The following is a 20,305-nucleotide window of genomic DNA, read 5'->3' as shown; positions in this document are numbered from 1 at the left end:
GGATGATGTCAGCGAATAGTAACAAAGAATCGAGAAATCAGAGGAAAAATGGTGATGAATGTCTTGTGTAGCTTTAAATAGTTTATCACACTTGATCATGCTGTCAGACGTTTAATCAATGGCTTCTTCTGATAAAGTTGCTTTATCAAACCCCGTTGATAAAGGCCCTTCTTGTATTGAAACTGAAAGCTTCTCTAGAAGGCTTATTCTTATAATATATGTATTATATATATATTAAGCTATTTTTATGGCTAAAGGGCCATTTTATGGCTAAAGGGCCATTTTATGGCTAAAGGGCCATTTTATGGCTAAAGGGCCATTTTATGGCTAAAGGGCCATTTTATGGCTATAGGGCCATTTTATGGCTAAAATCTCATGCAAAGTATTTTTTCCCGGACTTTTTTATCGTACCTTAATCTTCAAAGTTGCTGTAGAAGCAAACAAAACAATATATAAGGATTCGGTAGTATATAACACTTTATCAGAAACTTACGCTCAGCCAAGGGGTCTATGTATTGTTTGAGCCAAGCCAAAGCTCCTAAGCCAGAGCCTATTGACACTGAATTTTGACATTTGTGTTAATTGGATAGCTATTTCGGAGTATGGAACTTACTCTATACAAAGGAATTACTCTAAATTTCATCTCAAACTGGTAACGGGAACTAAATAGGCAGGTTTGCGGAGATATGAGGTATCTGTTTCTAAATGACAACAACTGATAAATGAGTCGAATTTCCTAAATTGATTTCAAAGTGGAGAAAAGCATTCCTAGCTCATATTCCAGATTAAAAACTCAAACAATTTAATTCTGCAGTAAGAATTAGTGCTTTCCACAAACACCAACACATGCACTCATCAAACATTAGCTTCGGTTGATTTAGAACTTGCACATTTTGTGATTAGAAAGACCCCGTTTTAATTTCGACTTGTTAAAGGGAATGAAGTACAATGCTTTTCAATTAAGGTGCTGGACATTAGACAAAACATTCTTTACACATGTGGTCTTAGCGTTAAATTAAGCAATCTTTCGCCAGCTGGTGGATGTGTCTATGTAAACACGAGAAAATGCTTGGCAGCCGAAAAGCGTACTCAGATCGTTAGCTGTACTTTCAGCAAATTTCAGTTAAACACTTTCCAAATGAGCGCAGTTGGTAGAACAGCAAAACTTACAACCCTTGCACAGTTTGAAAGCAATTCAGTCATGCTTTCGATTTCAAATTTCCCATAAATCACTTCGTATGTTAATAGTTTACTTCGTACGCCTAAGTCAACTAATCGGAGAGTAAAAAGTCCAATTAGCTTCACCCCAGGTGATAAACGATTTTCTGGTCTAGGTTCCTTGGCAACGAAGAAATAAGCACAAATGAATAAAAACAATTTCAAATCTATGGTGAATTATAAAGAGCAATAAATGACGAAATAAAACCAAATGAAGGCATTAAATGCATAAGTTTGCTGGGAATCGTGTGTATTGGTTCTTACAGAGACTCGTGCACAATTTTGAAATGTGATTGATATAAAAAGATTGCAAGAAGCAAAGAAAAAAGAAAAGGAGGCTAGTATGGACAATCCAAGCAGCAAGGAGTGTCACAGTAAGATAGGATCTCAGTGCTGGTTTTTTAAAAGTCATGAGATGCTAGCTTTGACTTGAGGTCTGGTACCTTACAATAGAGATACCTATTTTGTCAACGAATTTAAAACGAAAAACAACTTAATTTTTTCTTTCCAAAAGCAATTAATAAAGCACTTTTTCCAGCTGCAAGAGCAATGGTTTAGTAAACAGTGCAGTACTATTACTAAAATATTAAAGAAAATAATGATAATACAATTAGGCACCCATCAAAGTCCAAACTATCAACATATATACCTGAAAATATACAGAAGTTTTTGTCTTTATTTTGTCCAGCTAACTTTCTGTATATCGTAGTGTTCAGATAGACCATCCAAGTAAGAATTCAATTCCTGGCAGAAAACATTAAAGTTATTTAAACATCTTCATACAATAGATACTTAGTAACATAACTTTTGAGAATTGAATTGATTCCAGGCAGAGGCAATAGAAGGAAGTGGCCAAAGAGCCGGATTCACCAGAGCCCCTCAAGAATTCTCAAAATAATTTAAACGATACACTGAATCGTGTCCCTCTTGGTTCTTAGCATACTGACAACTTATTTGCAGCCCTACATCATAATAAGCTCTGCTGTGTCTATTTTTATTTAATGCTCAACTCAGGTTAGCTCAGTTGACCAACTAATCAACCATTCATAATACCAACTGCGTAACTATTAAAGCAGGGGTTTTCAATCATCTAGATAGAATTTAGGTCACCTTGAAAGTTACCTTAAGGAGAATAGATTATTAGTAAACTGTCAAAGGTCAAAAGACAATGTTGAAAAATTTCCACTAACTAATTAACCACTTAAAAGGTTTACATCACTCAAAAAAGTAGATCTTCCAATTAACCAAAAAAATTGATTGTGTTGTTTTAGCCTCTGTAGGCTATGTAAGAACTTGAACCTGTACTTAATTGAAAAATAAAATATTCAGCCTAACAGAAACCATTTAATACCACAATTACAGACAAAACTGAATAAAGACTTATATTGATACAAGTTTTAACATTTGTTCATGCTTGTATTTCAAGTCTTGCTGAATGAAAATGATTTGAAGAAAGCCATTTGGTTGAATTGATACAGACATTGATGCTTTTATTTTTAGCATCAAGGGGTCGTAGGGTTCCAGAATTTTTAACTACAGAACATTTGTACAGTTAATTTATTCAAATACCTCAACTCTCTGCTTATGGGTCTTTGCTGCTTTTTTCATTATCCGCTCTGTTGCCTAATGAAACACAAAAGAAAAATTCACATCGATTGAATGAAAAAGTCACAGCCTTAAAGAAATGATACATACAAAGAAATACCTTTTAGGGAATGTCTCTTTGCCAAGTTTATGTCTTGTTGTAAAATATTATACACATCCAATAGAAGTATTTTTTGAAATCCAAAAAGTGGCAATCACGCTACCAATTAAGAACAAATTACACCATACTGCAAACCAATTGTCATAGTTATAAAAAATGAGGCCAGATTTGCAGCACAATGACGAAACAACTATATATATACTTTTATGATGTGTTGTGCAGAACAAGTTGGTTCTAAGATATTACACTGAGCTCAATGCTTAATATCATCAACAGTATACATCTTTTGGTACACAATGCTTTATAAACTTATTATTTGAAAGTAAACTTTAGTAATGTTTCCTATTTGATAATGATTGCAAAAAGACACTACGCTGTTAAAGTTAGCAAAACTCTTTTCTGAAAATGAGAACATATGTCTACCTATTGTTTATAAATCAGAACAGGAATCAGAACACTGTGTTTCAAATATCGAAAAAATGCAGATTCAAGATTCTTTCAACCCATTTGCAAAATGTAATACCAACCCAAACAGCAAAAATATTACAATTTTCTTTAAACACAGCAACTTATAATATGCATACTCTTGTTTGTTGAGCCTTCTCAAAAGCAATTTCAGCTGGAGTCTTTGTACTGCATTGTTCTTCAACTTCATTATTTTCTTCATTCTTTTCAGACTGTTTTGGTGAGCCTTTTGATGCATATGACTCTATTTCTTTGGCTTTGTTTTTCTTCTTTTTCTTTCTAATTGGAAAAATTAAAAATAAACAAATAAACAAAAATATATATGAATACAGGAAGAAAATTAAATACTTTTTGTTGCATTGCTAAATCATAAATGATCCATTCTTTTAGAAAAAGTAATACACACTCACATATACTTTTTAGTGAGACTAAAATAAACAGACTATTGTGACACAACTCTGAGTTTTATGTGTGAACACTGGCTTCATAAGTTTAGCACTTATGAAAATTATGATAAGATATAAATATATACATATACTTTAATATAAAATCTAAATATTTGATTGATTTTATTAATTCATAGCCTAAATGATTTTCTGAAACTTTGATGAATGTTGATAAGCATAGTTTGGCCTGTCCCATAGCTTTGTTACATGTTTGAAAGAAATTAATTTGTTACTGGATTCAATTCTTTAATAAAAAATGTTTGTTCATATTTGTCTCCCCTATCTTCAACATGCAAAAATCATTTTTAACAGCCATTGTTTCAAGCTTCATTCATTTATCAATCACTCCTGAACACAATTCTACATAATTACTGTACAAATACTAGTTTACAAGACACCAATCAATACAAAAGAGAATACTCTACTAGGAAAAATCCTTACATGATTGATTAAAGAGGAGCTCTCAAAATAGGTTAACTAATCGAGAGAGCACCTCACCCCATAAAAACAAAGAAACTAACAATTTAAATACAGCAACAGCAATGATAAACAAGGTCTGTATCATAAATGATGGCTGATACAAAAAAAGGCATAACTTATAGGAATGAATAAAGTATGTCTTTAATTTTGACTGAAAAACTGCAACAAAGCTAGCAACAAAAAATGAATAATGCCAAAGTATTCCAAAGCTTGAACCAAAACACTAAACTGTTTGCAAACCATATGCAGTGGTGAATTTAAAAGATTTGAAAAGGTGGGAGGTAAATTATTTAAGGAATAGTAAACAAGGGCTAGAATATTTTAATGTAGCAAGTCCTCAACTTTCAGTATCTTAAGTGAAAGGAAGATAGGAGCTTCACAAGCTGAAAATTAACAATTAGAAAATTTGAACAAAATTTGATTTTTTTCTCTGCATGAGAAAGAGAGGATTTAGATATGATTGACAAGGCGATAAGATGTGATACTATAGTCGAGGAAAGAAGAAAATAGTGAATTTAAGAGGCAGATAAGAATAAATGTTTTTTTTCAAGGCAACCATGGAGAGAATGGTAAAGGGACCCCCAAGGCTTTGTTGGAACACTAATCAACAGCTGAGAGCAAAAATGAGTGTGCCATATAGTGTTGCAGATAAATTGGAAACTTTGTTGTGCATACGCAAATTTTCCATTGACTGGACAAAGGTTTTGCACATTGACTGGACAAAGTTCCTATTTGATAACTTTTTACATTATTACCACTACAAGTATTTAAATGTGCATGATTTCAGGCGCGCAGTCGCAAAACTTCAAAATGAACTTGTCTGCGCAAGAAACAAGGTTTCCACTCTGGATAATTTGGATAAAAGCAAAGTAATTCCCCAAAAATGTTTGAAATTTTTTTCTAGAAATACAGATTGGACAGGGCTGGTTCTAGCAGTAACTGACAAATTATTTTGAATTGTTAGAATGTTGACAGCGCACTCAGGAACAAAAAGCCATGCATGAGCATCATTTTGTTTCAGGGTCACGTCGCCTTGATGAGTATGTATCTGGAAACGTGACATTTACATCGCTTCAACTATTACAAAAAAAAATGGGAGATTGCAGGCCTGACCGTTGGTATTTTTAGAGGTGAGCTGTGAATTGCTCCCCTCATTTGCTGAGGCGAGCTAAATCAGTAACACATAGAATATACTTTAAAAGACAATCGACAGATGACTTAATAAGCCCCTTTAGTATCTGTCCGTTGCCTTAATGTAATAGCCTCAGTCAGAAGTGTGCTGTTTTACTTCTTTCAATTCATATTTGCTTTAACCGTGACTTAGGCACCCCCTTTACTTGAAGTATTTAAAAGAACAGACTCTTTCAGTTTCATGTAAAGCTGGCAAAACACAAAAACAATTCTCTTGCAAAACAATCTTTTTGTTGTATAGAATTTGAAAATGGCTTTGAAAAAAAAATTTTAAAACAAGCTGAAGTTATACGTCTAGCACTCTTCAGAGAATAAAACGTCAGAACATAGATGGAAAAATCTACGCTAAAATACCCAGTTTTGGATCGAAATAGGCCAATCAGAAAACGCGAGCACATGACTGTTGATGTTGTCCAATCTTTGCCGCTTTCTTATTGAAAATGTTACCAACGGAGTCCTAAGGTAAAAACGAACTCACTTATGTCTACACAAAAGCGGTTGGTCATGTTTATATAGTAGATAGATTCACAAACTGCTCGATGGGACGATGATCAGGCTTTGCCATTAATGCCAAACATGTCGCCGTTATAGTTTTTCATCCAATTTGGGTTTTTCATTAAATGCTGCTGGATAGTGGAATTCCATGTTTTGGGTGTCGTTTTTGATCTGCAAGACAGAGTACCCTGTTCTCTTTGAGGGATAGTTTTGTCTCTATTGCTGGAAGGGACCTGCTGTCTTATTATATCCCCAATCTACAATTCCTACCAATTTCTTTGACTTTCCTTCCAAAAATATTCCTGTTTTCTTAAGATTGAAATCGCTACAAACGTACCTTTCGGTTAACTATCCTTTTCCAAATAGATCAAAGTTTATGCCTATCATAACAAAACCGCCCAACAAGCAAAAAGTGAATTGCAAAAAATGCAATGACGGGAGAAATCGCTGTGACAAAGATAAACCAATTAACCCTTGTGCGTTTTCATAATTCTCTGAATAGGAAATTTTAGGGGAGCGATTCTTCCTTCGTGTTCTGTTTAGGAGAGCAATTCATAGCTCGCCTCAGGTTGCGAGGGGAGCATGGAGGCGAGTGCGAGCCTCCTCTATCGCTCGCCTCAAACGGCCAGGCCTGAGATTGAGGCTGAGCTGCAAACAAAAAAAGTGCAAAATCATGTGTATACGCCATTTATCAACATAGTTAAGAAGACATTATGCGTTTAATTACTCAATCAATGAACGAACCACCTGAAACAAAAAAGTATGCATCTGCTATTTTGAGTAGGATGTTTTCAGTAGGCCTACTCTTTTTTACTAATTATTTTTTCAAAGGGACGAGCATATTTTAGCTGCTAACCTAGCAATTTAAGGCACATATCATGCATGAGGAATAAGGGTCTTTGTATAAATTACTCAGTTTTTAATTTTTTTTGCCACAGAGAGGAGTGAAATAAAGCTGACTGACATGGCCTAAGTTTGCCCTGATTGGGTACATTAAAGCGGCTGTTTCAGTTCGGTAGTTGTTTCGCCTTAATTCTAAAAAAAACCTGTAAATTTCAAATTGCCAAATATCTTTAAACAAAACACCATAAATTTGGGCCGTCAAGACAACTAAGAAGTATAGCAGCTTTTTCAAAAAACTTTGTAAAACCAATTACCTGATCTTTTGAAATATATAATCTGAAGAGCCTGAAGGAATTTTTCAGTGCCAAGTTTTATGTCTAAGCCTACGCGAAATAGAACAATTTTAATTGGTATCTAGGTATACTCAATCAGGCAGGGCGACGTGACCCTAGGCTTATACAAAACCGCCAGAGAAATCGAAAAAACAACATAATAATGCGTTATTCTTTGAATATTTGTTGGTGAACAAATGTCCCAATACGAGCTAATTATCATTGATAAGCTCACTTTTTAATTCCAGACGGTTTTACCCCTTTCAACTTCAGTCCACCAACAACAGTACTTTTGTATACATCGTCCGCCATTTTCTTGTCTTCAGCTGGGGATCGAAAAGAGGCTTCAAATATTTATCCTGTATCCACACGAGGCTGGAAGGGTTGGCCACAAAATGGAGGCTAATTGCCCCAATGGTTGTGGCTCAAATGCCAGGAACATACCAGAATGTCATGCTGATTAATTCGGTTGTGACTATTTTATATTTTCCATTAATTAATGTTTGATTTCTAACAATAACAAGTGAAACTGGAAACACAATAACCCTGCCAAAATAAACATTTTGAATTTTGACGACCTAATATGTGGTTCGGAAACAAATCGTTTCGTACTTGATAATCCCTTCTAATCGTATTCTAGTAAATGGTCAATTGGTAAAGGGGAAAGTTGGCAAGAAACATGCAGCAAAGAGTTGCACCAAAAAACATGAAAGTTGGCTCGAATTTGCCAAGGAAAAGAGGCTAGAATCTCAATAGATATAGAACAGCCATGTCTCATTCGGTACGTGAAGGCCTGCTTTTCGGGGCCTTTTCAGCATACGAACTAGGGGGCAATTGCCCCTCCAGCCCCAGTGACTCTTCATTGTTTTAGGCTACTGTCCTCTTCTTTACATAAAGAAAGGCTTACAGGTAATTTCCCTCAGAAAAGGCTATGCTTTTTCTGTCAATAATATTCTTGTTTTTAACAACAGTGCTCATTCGACGGAGAAACGGACTATGAAAGCAGAGAAATATCGAAGGATTCTAAAGACCGTAAACTGTGCGCATTCAAATGCTGAAATTAAAATTGAGCTAAACCAGAACTGAAATCACTCGGCAAATAATGTCTATATCAACCATGGCCGTAAACAATGTTGTCATTGTTTCGAGCAAAATATGGCAAACCATTTTCATTTTCCAATTGATAACTTGTATCCACAATTGCTAAAACCAATTTTTGCTACCATTTCTTTAATCGATGGTGTTTCCAAAATTTAGCCGAAGAACAGTTTTTTTATCGAAAAATAACTCTGGTTTTTATCTAAAATGATGAAAAATAAAATTTCCAAAAATTGTACCCTATCTGCAATTGATCCATATCTGAAAATAATAATGCATATAGCCAAATTCCCATGAAAACAATACATGAAAATACAAATTTTGCTAGCCAGCACGAATCATTTCTTTTTATTATCCCTGAACTTCTTGGTCGCTTCTACAATTCCTGCTTTTACAGGAGTGATCCAGTCTTCACCTTCCCGCAACCGCTTGATGTGCTTTTCCTTAGACAATAATTGTTTAATGCTGTTTGCTTGCTCAAAAGGAACACCGAGTTCTTGGAATACTTCTGGAAACTTTTGAGGGGAGGCACACGCGAGCACAACTACCTCGGTACCAGCAAAATCAACGCCATATCTGAGGAAAGATTGAACTGATAAACAAATTTTTGATATTATTAAAAGATTTCTTACAAACCATAACTTAAACACTATTAAAAAAATCACTGTTTTCCTACGTTTGAGAGGATATGCTGCGATAATGAGACATCACAGCCTATTTTATTATTATAAAATTATTTAAAGCTGGTAAAATCTATAGTAATAAATTGATTCAAACAAAAACTTATAAAAAAAGAAAGGATAAAAAACAAAAAATTCAACTTAGAGATCCTCAATCGTCGTTCTTTCACTTTTTGGGCTGCAGATCTGTGTGCGTTATTTCACCCATTCCATTCTTTGATCATTCTTTGGAATTTTGCTTAAATTTTTGATCGTATCAGATTATGTGTTTCAAAATAGTGCGTCTTTGAATACATGCATTTGCGAATGTGCTTGCATTTTTTTCAGGTAACTGCAACAGATTCTTTGTTTGCAATTCATGTTTTACGTCAATGAATGTTCACATAAATGGTAAATTTTGAGAGGCACTTAAGATTTGAAGCATAAAGTTTTTGACGGTTTTGTGTATGGACTCTTTGTTTATTTGTTCTTTCAAGAGTTGCTTCAAATAGCATATGAAAGTAATTGTACAAAATCTGTCATGCCCTTAAATCGTAAATTTACTCACTTTTTCGCATCAAGGGCGATAGACGCTGCCACTGCAGTGTGAGGCTCAACATGGTACCCATAATTATCCCATACTTTCTTTATTGTTTCTTTGACGTCATCTTCTGAGACTGTTGCTGATTGGACAGCTTGTCTAAGCTACAATTGAAAGAAGGTGAAAAATGGAAAAATATAACAGCTCTATTACATGCATATCGATGATTCATTTTATACTTGCTCTTTCCTTGATTTATTTTATACTTGCTTAATTTCTTGTACTTGATTTTATCATAAAAAGCAGAAAAAGTCATAACTTTGAAATTTTATTTATGAGCTTTATGCGCTTTGTTTGTAAAACTTTTATCTTTATGATTTGGTAATCTGTTTGTAATAGCGTGAACCTCGCGTGAGCCTCGCGTGAGCCTCGCGTGAGCCTCGCGTGAGCCTCGCGTGAGCCTCGCATGAACCTCGTGTGAACTTGATGGATTTCGTCCGATGTTCTGATACCGCATTGAGTAAAATATTGTGTCATTACTTTATACATAATCGAGAAATCAAAAGATAGTCTTTCCAAACAAATGCTTGTTGTCCTCCATTTATCGTAAAGACCATGAGATTCATTATAAGGAAAAATTACAACGACTTTTTTCCCAACAATCCAAGAATTGCACGTAAAATCATTGAGATAAAGTACCATGGGATAACGACATGGACTTTGATTAATCTCAGTGTGAAAATTGTTTTCATAAATAAATATGAAACGCTAAATAGCCGAAAAAAGCACTGAGAATGCAAAATCGAGTTGCTAAATCGTATCAACTAGCCTTGAATATGACGTCATCAGGTATTCTAGTGGCTTTCTTTTCCGTGAGCTCTTGCATCAGGCGAGCAGTGGTGTTATCCCTGTTTGTAGCTAGGTACAGTAGTCTTTGAAAATTGTATGGCACCTATGAAACGTAAGCACTTTGTTACGAAAAGTAAGGCATCGGTGCAGTAGCTGGACATAACATATAATACGTTTGGGATGAAGGTTTGAGCGCAGCAATAAAATAGGAATTTAGCAAACAGCGTGATAATGCAATCAGGGAAATCATAATCATATGGTAATATATCTTTTTAACCATTTTTGAAAACCAACAAGACATAGAGTACATTTTCTGAGGCACTGATAATAAAATCGAGACATTCTACAACGCAGATGTATACCCTTCTTCATAACAAAAACTTTTCTTCAAATCAAAGAACAAAGTTTTTTGCTCGCAATGGCCAATGAATTCTAAAATAAATGTGTATCTTGCATTCAATCCTGTAAGTTATTTTGTCAACTAAAATTTAAATTTTTCCACTGACTGTTTTCGACTTTACAAGTGTCTGCTAAACTCCAATGAGGTGAAATACTTACAGCGATATCCATTGAGCAGGAGGATGATCGTAGAACTTCATTTGGTACACTGAAGATCCCTGTGGACAAAATGCGATGGGTAGCCGCATTCTGATTGACAGCTGCCACCAATTTGATTGGCACACCCATCAAATAACAGAAGTAACCGGCTACAAAAAAATGAAGGCGCTCTTACTGCTATTCAAGATGATAATCGTAGGTAGGATTATATCAGAAGGAGCCACAGAAGAAGTCAAAATGCCAGAAGGAGCGAATCTTAAATCTACAAATCATTTCAAGAAGTCAAATAAAACTGAGAGGAAATAAAGTCGACTTTGGTTATAATGTTGCAGCAATCTGTTTGTGTGTCCTTGCATTCATTATCACTTTCCAATTCACTTATATTGTTGATGGGATAAGACAATTTCTTGTTTTTTATTGCAGTCATCATGCTGCATTCGACGATCGCATTTTCCAATATGGCCACTGTTTTGGCAAAGCCCCATTCATATTTCGTCGCGCAAAAATCAGCGATTGTGTCGAGATATCTTTCTTGTTTGGAGATTCGTAGAGATTCTGATGCTTCAATAACCTTTTCTATGTCGGTTGCCATTTGTAAGACTAACTAATACACGGTAAATTCAGTCTAAAATTCGAGCACTGCAAGTTGACGTCCGCCTCCTTCTTCAGAACGAACAGCAATCGTTGATGTTGCAGCAATCATACTCACGGCAAATGTGGGTCCAAGTGTTGATTGCAAACAGATTGTGATTGCACGTGACTGAGCTATGTTTTGTAAATTCGGAGTTAGTTTATATTCTTACTTTAACATTTTTTACCATCAATTTCCTACTAGATATTTTTTTGGGTTTGATATCTAGCTATGATGTAACAGAAGATATTTAATCTTCAATTACAGTTATTGTCATTTCACATCTCTTTCCCCCATCTTGCACTTCATATTTTATCATAGAAGGCAGCTGCATCATTAGCGATCAAATGCAGTCTGTCCCCTTTAGCTCTCAATTTCCATTTTTATTTTCACTGGAGCAAAATTCACGCACCGTTGGGCTTGATCGATCATTAAACGATTTAAACTAATCAGGAACAACCTTGATTCCAGAGCTTTTGAATCAATGCCTGTGTTCCTGTTGTAGTGGAGTAGTAGCTAGAAAAATTTTGTTCCCAGTTTGGTTTCTGTGACAGTTATGTCAATGGCGAAAAGAAATGTTTTCATAATCACCATCTTCATTTAGTTCCAGTAATGTAATCTTCTTACACTTCCCGATAGCTTTTTGATCGCAGTTTAAGTCATAAATCATTAGCGATTAAGTGATAAATAGCGATCTGGGGGCACGACTCTGATTGAATTGATAACTAAGGAGTCGCAGCAACGATTAATCTATTGGTAGCGTTAGTGACTGGATTTACAGTAATCCCACGGAGAGTCACTCTGCGTAATCGTAAAAATAATGCAAGCGATTATTTGAGAAATCATACTTGAACAACTGCAACAGTGTTTTTCAATCTGTTAGAAGGTAGAATGTAGCTACCTCCTCTATAGAGAGCCAATAGCGTGTGGTGTGATTTCTATTGTTTCATGTGATTTCGGTAACTATTGTTTTCAACTGTCTGATGACGTAATCTATCTTTATATAAGTATCTTTATATAAGTGACTTCGTGTTATCTGTCTCAGGACCACCAATAGTGACGTAGTTCAACAAAAGAATCAGACAAAACTTGGTCTTTAACAATTACATAGTGCCTTTTAAATTATTTATATGCTTTTGGTGTATAGACCAAGACAGTTCTAAGTTGCTACTCCGTGATTCGTAATTAATGCAATCATCGGGCAACTGTGTACAGTCCGCCTGAGCACATCATTACAGACTAGTAAACTATAATTTCATTACTTCATTGAGATTTCTTATAGATCGGCATATTACTGTAAAACAGGACAGATTTAATCATATACATTAAGACTCATTTTCACTGTACCTGTAAGGTTTCCCAGTCCACCACTTGGAACAACAATGGTCACCAAATCGCCAATATTTTTCACTACATTAAGGTAGGAATAGATGTAATGGGTCATCTGTATCAAAATTCGCAACCAGTTGAGAGAGTTGAAGGAGATTATATTATGCTCTTTTACAAAGTCCTTGTCTTCATATATCACTTGAAACACGGTATCAAAATCATCTGAAGTTCCTTGGGCACAAAACGTATGCACATTGGAATCCTCAATGCAAGCCATCTGTAGTTCTTGGATATTATGACATCGCCCTTCAGGGTATAATGTGAAAACATCGATAAAATCAGAGCCTTTCACATGCTCCATGATTGCACTCCCAGTATCCCCCGACGTTGCACAGGTGAGGTTAGCATGCAAGCCTTGTTTTCTTAAGTATTCTTCTGTAAAAGCAGCCAAGCAAGAAATTCCAAGATCTTTGAATGCTAAAGATTTGCCATGCCATAATTCTGCCACATGAAACTCCCCAACGCTTTTTACTGGAACAATTTCTTTACAATCAAATGTTGAAAAAGCTTTTTCAATCAGAGCTAGAAAATAAAAGGCTGATATCACAAACTTTACAAAACGCATGTCCCTGAATGAATGCTTATATGAGTAGTAAAGATCACAAAGTTAGTTTATGAAGTCAGCTGCAGTATATTATGGTACCCATAGGGTATGCTTTTTTGTGGATCTCTAAAAAACTGTGAAAATATTCAGTTTTGATCAACAGCCCTCATACCCCTTCCCTCAAACGGTGACCCAAGAACAAACAAAGAGACCGATGTCATGGGCACTAACATGAAAAGGGCTCTTTAGCCCCTGCTTCTCCTATCAAAGAGCAAAAGAGACAGTTGCACTTATGCATCTCAATCTCCAGCACCATCTTGTTGCACAAATTCTAAACTGGGGGGGGGGGGGGGGAGCAAAGGAAAAATTATCCCTGTATCCTCTAATAACAGTTGTGGCACATTAATGCTAATGCTGCCCTACCTGTGGATTTTAGTTTGAGGTATTCTGACCTACATACTTGAAAAATTAAACATTTTTACTGGAAACAACAACTCATCTAGCATATGATTCTGACATCACGCAGCAATTACTCCCCAAAACAGATTCTGCCAAAATCTATAATAAATATATGTTTAAAGAAATTGCCAGAGAAACACCAGAAAAATATTTGTATGTGCTTTGTGAATGGATAAATGGTATTTTGTGCAACAAAGTCAAAGCTTCAATTTTTTGAGTGGTTGCTGTCAGGATGGGTGCTTTATTATGGAGGGAGACCTAATGGAAGAAGTAGCTCTACATATTGTGACATTCAGAAAGGATATTAGCAATTCCTTGCATGTGTTTGGTTTCTTTTCCTTGCATGTCATTTTAAAGATTTACTTATATAAAGATACAGGATAATTCTATATGCTTATCTGTAGGAAAATTTGGCATAACTCAATGTAGTGGAATCTTTAAATGAAGAAACTGAATTAAACCGAAACTGATATTCATTTAAAATATTCTTGAAAAAGGTGGGTGCTGCAAAGTAAAAAATCTATAGTCTCATATTTTTTCTACTTTATATTCATATTGTGTAGGCATCTTTGTTCTTAAGTTTGCCATCTGTTTTTAGTCCTTCTGTTCTAATATTTGTAAGTTGGTCATTCCATTCCAAATCACCAACAAAATTCAAATTTTTCAAAAACACCTCCTAGATTTTGTTTGAAAATGATACAGAAATTGAACAATGTGCTATAATCAATTAACCAAAGCTTTTTTGAAAAAAAATTTGAATTGTTTAGGATCTACAGCCAATTAAATTTTTACCATTTTTCCATTGATATGGCCCCCTCCCTTGGAAAATCTGTAAAATCATGCTTCAGTAAAAATTATTGAACCAAAATAGTCTCACATCATTCACAGAACTGATAATCAGTAACTTGGTATTTTCAAGTAAGTAGAATTCAAAAATGACACTCAAACAACCCTTCATGACACACATAAAAAGTTGCTGCCAGTTCAAAGAGTATCACTTTTTTACCTTCCGTTGGACCACAATTGACTCAATGTGTCCCCCCAAAAAAGCCAAATTATGATCAAATTATATCTGCAGACACATCTGAAAAAGCAGTCTTTTTCAAAATTTCCAATTATTTAAGAATTTAGAGAGTCAATTCAGCTACAATTTTCACTATAGGAATATTATTAAATGTTTTTCTTCCTTCATTAATTAAATGATTAAGAGACTCGGAAAAAGGATGAATGAGGCCATAACATCAGGGATATGAAGCCCAGAAGCACATAATGTGGCATCAGTTAAACCAGTAAAACCTTGAGGATAATGAAATGAATCTGACTTATGAAAACGAAGAGACCGTAAATTTTGAAATCCATGCATTTTTTGGTCAAAACTTGTGAAAAGGCTTAGGGATGATATATCACACAATGTGTACAGTGAGGACAATTAGGAAACTTTGAAGATTGTGAATGTCTTTAGTTGATTTACAATCAGGTGCACTGAAAGTGAGGGAAGCAATGCTTCCCATGTTGCAGCTGCAGCACCTAAAGTATATTCATTTGTCAAGAACTTCAAATGAATTGCGTTGATTATCTCAAATGTATCTGGCCATGAATTTCGGTTCAAATTCAGAGAAATTGAGAAGTCTGCAAAAGTGAACTTTACTGCTTTGTGAAAGTGACATATGTAGCAAAGGGAGAACAATAGATTTGCCTAACAGTAATATCAAGATGTTCAAATATCTTGTTGTGATCATTTATTCTGTTTGCGTTGCTGCAGCAAGCTATCGGTTAACATGGTCATTGAGTGAAGGCTCCTGTGTACATAAATGACATAAGGACAAACTACCAATCTTGGTGGAGCATGTGAAAGTATCATTAATTAAAGTATCAAATAATATCAAGCAATAAAAATGACTACCATTTCGTTCATTGCTCAAATAAAATTAAGGACCTTGTCGCTTCAAATGTTTTGGAAGGAATAGAAGAATAATGGCCAGATTTCCTTTTTGTCCTAAGCTGAAGTTATTTAAGATCTATAATGCTATTCTTCTTGCTTAAACCATCATCATTCTAAAGCAATTTTCTGTTAAATTAGTTCTTTGAAAATTTACTGGTCTTTGGACTATAAACGTGGCTCATGAAAAAGAAATTAAACAGAATGTCATATTGCTGTCATTGTTTCCAGAGCAAACAAACTACTGAATTCTAGACAGAAATCAGTTTGCCAAAAAGACTTATCTTTTTACATTGTGTATGACGCATCATTTAACATTTTTTTACATCTATTATTTAAAAAATTTTATATCCTAGGCATTACATATGAAAAAAATCTTGCAGGCACCTTCTGCAAAATGTTTTGTGCTCGCAGGCACAAAAAGTTTTTAGGGAGGTCTGTACTCTTCATCAGTCTCTATCACCAAACCAACCCACCACTTTGACTTATAGACACATGCAACAAAATCTAACAATTCAATTCTTAAGTTTTTTCTTTGCTGCGTTCCTAGCAAATTGTGTTGCAAACAGTACTGTTCATCTTCGCTACACCTTTTTCCTTGAATAGTGCTATCACGCATCACATCATACTGATGGAACATTTGTGTCCCAGGAACAGCAACAGTATTTTTATATCTTTTTCCAAGTAATACTCTTGTAACATTAAGGTAATTCTTGTCAATAAAAATAAATGTGATTTCTTTCATGTTTTGGATTATAAATTCAAACAATGCCCTGGGATGAATTATTTGATCCATGAAGCTTTTTTGCAAACTTGCTTTAGCTACCAGGCACTGCACTATACTGTTCCGACTATGTCATTGCCTATTGTCATTGTCATTGTCATTACCACAGCTGCTAGCCCAAAATCTACATGAATTGATAAAATCTTTTTTATTTTTTTATTGTGCCCCACATCCATCAAAAAAGTATTTAATTCTTTTATTCTTTGCAATTTAAGCTTGATGTCAGGAAGAACCTTCTTTTGGACTTCATAACTAAAGCTTGTATCATGAACCGTGTCATTTGAAATGATACAGTATGAATAATGCTCAAGGGTAGCACCTTCTTTATAGCAAACTTTCACTGGATGAAGAAGGGTACACTGAGGGTTGTTCCAATGAAAGCTTTAAACTTCATCCTGTACAACAAATTGAAAATCCCAAAGACACTAATGCAGTTTTATGATCTAATTCTTTTTATATCTTTTTCAAATGCCTTGACTGGGCTTTTGCAATATAAGAATGTGAAGTAAGACAATGAGCTGCTCCACAACTAGGTTAACATATTCAGCAATTGTTTCCTGCTGTTGGGTAAGGGTAGCTCTATCCTGATAATCTGACAATGATTTGTATGATATTCTTGAAGAGCATCAAATATTTTTGCACAACTTGGGCATCTTTTAACCAAACATTCTCTGCTATCAGTATTAGTTCTTTGAAATCTTTGCCTATTGGAGCAAGAAGTAGCTTAGTGCTTTGATGCAATGTGCAAACACAGACTGACTGAGTCCCAAAATTTTGACCCCATTTAAACACACCATCACTTAGGACACAAGGAGCAGAATTTGGCAAACCCAACTTTCACAAATGGAAACTTTCAAAAAACTTTTAGCAAATTCATTATAGCACAGTATTCCATCATGGAATGACCCACTAGTTAATAATGTATCATTACTTGTAATATTTATGTATCTGTATGCAGTAGTATGGAATTAAAAACAAATGAACTGAAATGAACTAATTTTTATCACTTACTGTCAATGTTCAAAGCTGTATACTCTTCGCTTGTCGAGAACTTTTTGACGATTTCTTTGCAGAGTTCCGCGTAGGTAAGTGCAGAAAACCGACGTAACTCTTCAAGTGATATTTCAGGGATGCATTCCGGCAGAAACATTCCTCCATCGTCTGCATACCCACTGAGCATAACATCTTGAAAGGATGCGCCTTTCACAACACCATTCGTACTCTCGTACTTCATTACTTTGTCCTTATTAAAGGATTAGGACCCAGTCTGCAGATTATGGCATGTGCACACCGGATATATTTTTGTGCAAAACCTGTTGCACACCGGGTATTTTTGGATGGGTGTGGCTTGGTGTGGTCCCATAGAAAATGTCAGCTGATATAAACAAGCACAGTTGTGTATGAACAATTTGAGATATCATGAATCTTACTTGAAAAATATACAAATAAAAACTTGCGCTATCTTCAACAGTATACTTCACACGCATTTTTACGGTGAAATGTAAATTCACAAATTTTAACCACAACAGAGGAAAATAGTCGGTGCACACCAGCACACCAGACATTTTTGGTGGTGCACACCGGTACAAAGGCTTTTTGCTCGTGCACACCGGAGATCTCGGTGATTTTTGCTGTTTTCAAGCGACCGTTTTGGAATCGTTGGCCGTTCTATTTGGACAACCAAAGCAATAAAACTTTAGGTAATGGCATCATTTACAAGTCTGGATAGGTAAAAAATTCAGAAAAAAGTCAGAAAAAATTTGACGGCAGTTGGTGTGCCGAGTGGTTTTAAACAAGTTTGACAGGAAAAGAATCTCATTTTCCTAGACCTCGGAAGTCAAATAAAACGTATAATTTTCTTTAAAAACAGAATTAAACAAATATTTTGATGAATATTCAACAATTGGAGATGAAAAACAGCTCAGGGGATAGCGCCTGGCACGACTTATAAACTTAAGTCTACATCGTGGTTTGAGGCGGAGTTTGCACTTTCAAAAGATTCCTCTACTTTCGACGTAAAATAAAAAACAAAACAAAGTGCGTAAACCAACTGCAGACTATGAAAAAACAGTGTAGGAGGTATCGAGGAAGAGAATTAACCGCTGTTTGGGCCAAAACCCTGAGATTTAAAAAAGTTATTAAAGGAAAACTGAAGAGCGGTTTTGGGAAAATTTCGTTTTTGCCAACATTCAGGGGGCTGAAAATGTTCTTGAAACAGGTTTAACTTCTTGCAAACTGTAAAAAAACAGTGTAGCAAACTTTGTTCTATCGATTCAACTTTAAATGGTATTTATACCATTTTTCTGCAAAAAGTTATTAAAGGAAAACCGGTGGGCTGTTTTCACAAATTCCACATTTTTGTCTAAGTTTCGGAGACTTTCATATTAACCGGAATTTTTATTTAATTATGAAAATATGAAAAAACAGTCAAACTATGGTATTTGTGATGTTTAAAAATTAAATCAGTCCTACAGATGTAGTTAGTCAAAAGTTATTAAAGGAAAACTGGAGGGTAGTTTGCGTGCGAATCGTCAGAGCGAATCGTCAGAATCGTCAGGCCTATATAAATCAATCTCAAATGAGAGGCGAGTCCCTATATAATTTTTACAGGGAAGTGGTCTTTAGTTTTTGAAAAATTGTTGACCAAGTTAGATGCAGCCACACGACAGCTTCAATAAATCAAAAAAGGTTTCTCGAGAGTGCTTCAGTAGTTATAAACCGAGAAGTGGGTGAACAAAAAAAATTTACGTTAGAGTGGTGGCGATTTTGTCTGTTTTTTCACCATGTTTACACCAAGGGACAGTAAAAGACATGCAACTTGACGCTGAGCAATGTTTTGCAGCTCAAAATTCTTCCAAACAAAAAATAATGTGGGTCTTACACAAATATAAAATAAAAATTCACCTGCGTAAAGGGAAACCATTTTTACAACGATTTATTTCCGAACAAGAAGATTTCAAGCTTTTCCGTGGCGTCGTTCAAGTCCAGATTTGTACATCGTTGAAAATGTTTGGCTTCGTATCAAAAACAATCCGAACCATGATTCAAAAGGTTCTTGAAGAACCAAATAATCGTTAATTAAAAGAATTCTTCAGGTTTGGAATGAAATTCCACAATGCCCAATTATATACATTGCCCAATTATATGCAACCAATTCAAGAAGGCATAAAGCGGTTTCATAGTTCATATCTCCCGTCAAATTAATAAAATTTGAAACTGTTAAGGCGGGTTTCCACTTCGGCGATTCAGGTCACGCGATCGCGCGACTGCTGTTCTGGGCATGCGCATTAAACCCATTGGCAGTGATTCCCCTTTGCACTGGCGATCGCGCGACCGCTTTTGGGAGTTGAATAGATTTGAACTTTTCTGCGACCAGATTATCAAGAACCAATTAGATGTTTTGTTTTCTTGTCTGGTTTACGTAAAATGCCTCCTGTCTTGTTTTCTTTGGCGCTTGTCCAAAAAGTCAACTCCACGCTCTGCTACGCTGAGAAGAAGACGATGGAAAAAATAAGGATCGATTCAGAAGTCATGTCGCTCTTAAGTCAATTTCAGCAAAGTCAATCCCCTAAAGTACAGTCAAATTATCTTGCGTTTGAAAATGTCGAAAAGTTTCATCTATTTGACAAGCTGGTGATACTCTCCCTTTTCATATCTCTCTGCACATATTTTCCTTACC

At 35.3% G+C, this 20,305-nt stretch overlaps 2 protein-coding genes across 3 annotated transcripts; both read right to left on the bottom strand.

The window, feature by feature from the left end:
- Window positions 1–1,867: 1,867 nt before the first annotated feature.
- LOC135694597 (protein FAM32A-like) lies at window positions 1,868–7,495 on the bottom strand. Its single transcript, XM_065213411.2, has 4 exons — window positions 7,411–7,495; window positions 3,508–3,667; window positions 2,788–2,841; window positions 1,868–1,962 (listed from the first exon to the last, which is right to left on the bottom strand). Exons 1-4 carry the CDS (start codon window positions 7,485–7,487, stop codon window positions 1,894–1,896), a joined length of 360 nt encoding a protein of 119 aa, XP_065069483.2. The 5' UTR covers window positions 7,488–7,495; the 3' UTR covers window positions 1,868–1,893.
- On the bottom strand, window positions 7,411–19,904 carry LOC135694593 (threonine synthase-like 2). Of its 2 annotated transcripts, XM_065213405.2 has the most exons (7): window positions 19,531–19,902; window positions 17,638–18,001; window positions 12,859–13,422; window positions 10,881–11,029; window positions 10,303–10,425; window positions 9,501–9,637; window positions 7,411–8,849 (listed from the first exon to the last, which is right to left on the bottom strand). In XM_065213405.2, exons 2-7 carry the CDS (start codon window positions 17,858–17,860, stop codon window positions 8,612–8,614), a joined length of 1,434 nt encoding a protein of 477 aa, XP_065069477.2. In that variant the 5' UTR covers window positions 17,861–18,001; window positions 19,531–19,902; the 3' UTR covers window positions 7,411–8,611. The 2 variants fall into 2 exon arrangements, with proteins under 2 accessions (XP_065069477.2, XP_088965939.1); XM_089109813.1 differs by lacking the exon at window positions 17,638–18,001 and having other exon boundaries at window positions 19,531–19,904.
- Between the last annotated feature and the right edge of the window lie 401 nt (window positions 19,905–20,305).

This window comes from Rhopilema esculentum, chromosome 8 (assembly GCF_057945365.1).
Source record: "Rhopilema esculentum isolate cy_ngs chromosome 8, ASM5794536v1, whole genome shotgun sequence".
Taxonomy (NCBI): Eukaryota; Metazoa; Cnidaria; class Scyphozoa; order Rhizostomeae; family Rhizostomatidae; genus Rhopilema; species Rhopilema esculentum.
Note: the sequence above shows the minus strand (reverse complement) of the source record. Positions and strands in the feature narration are given on the sequence as shown.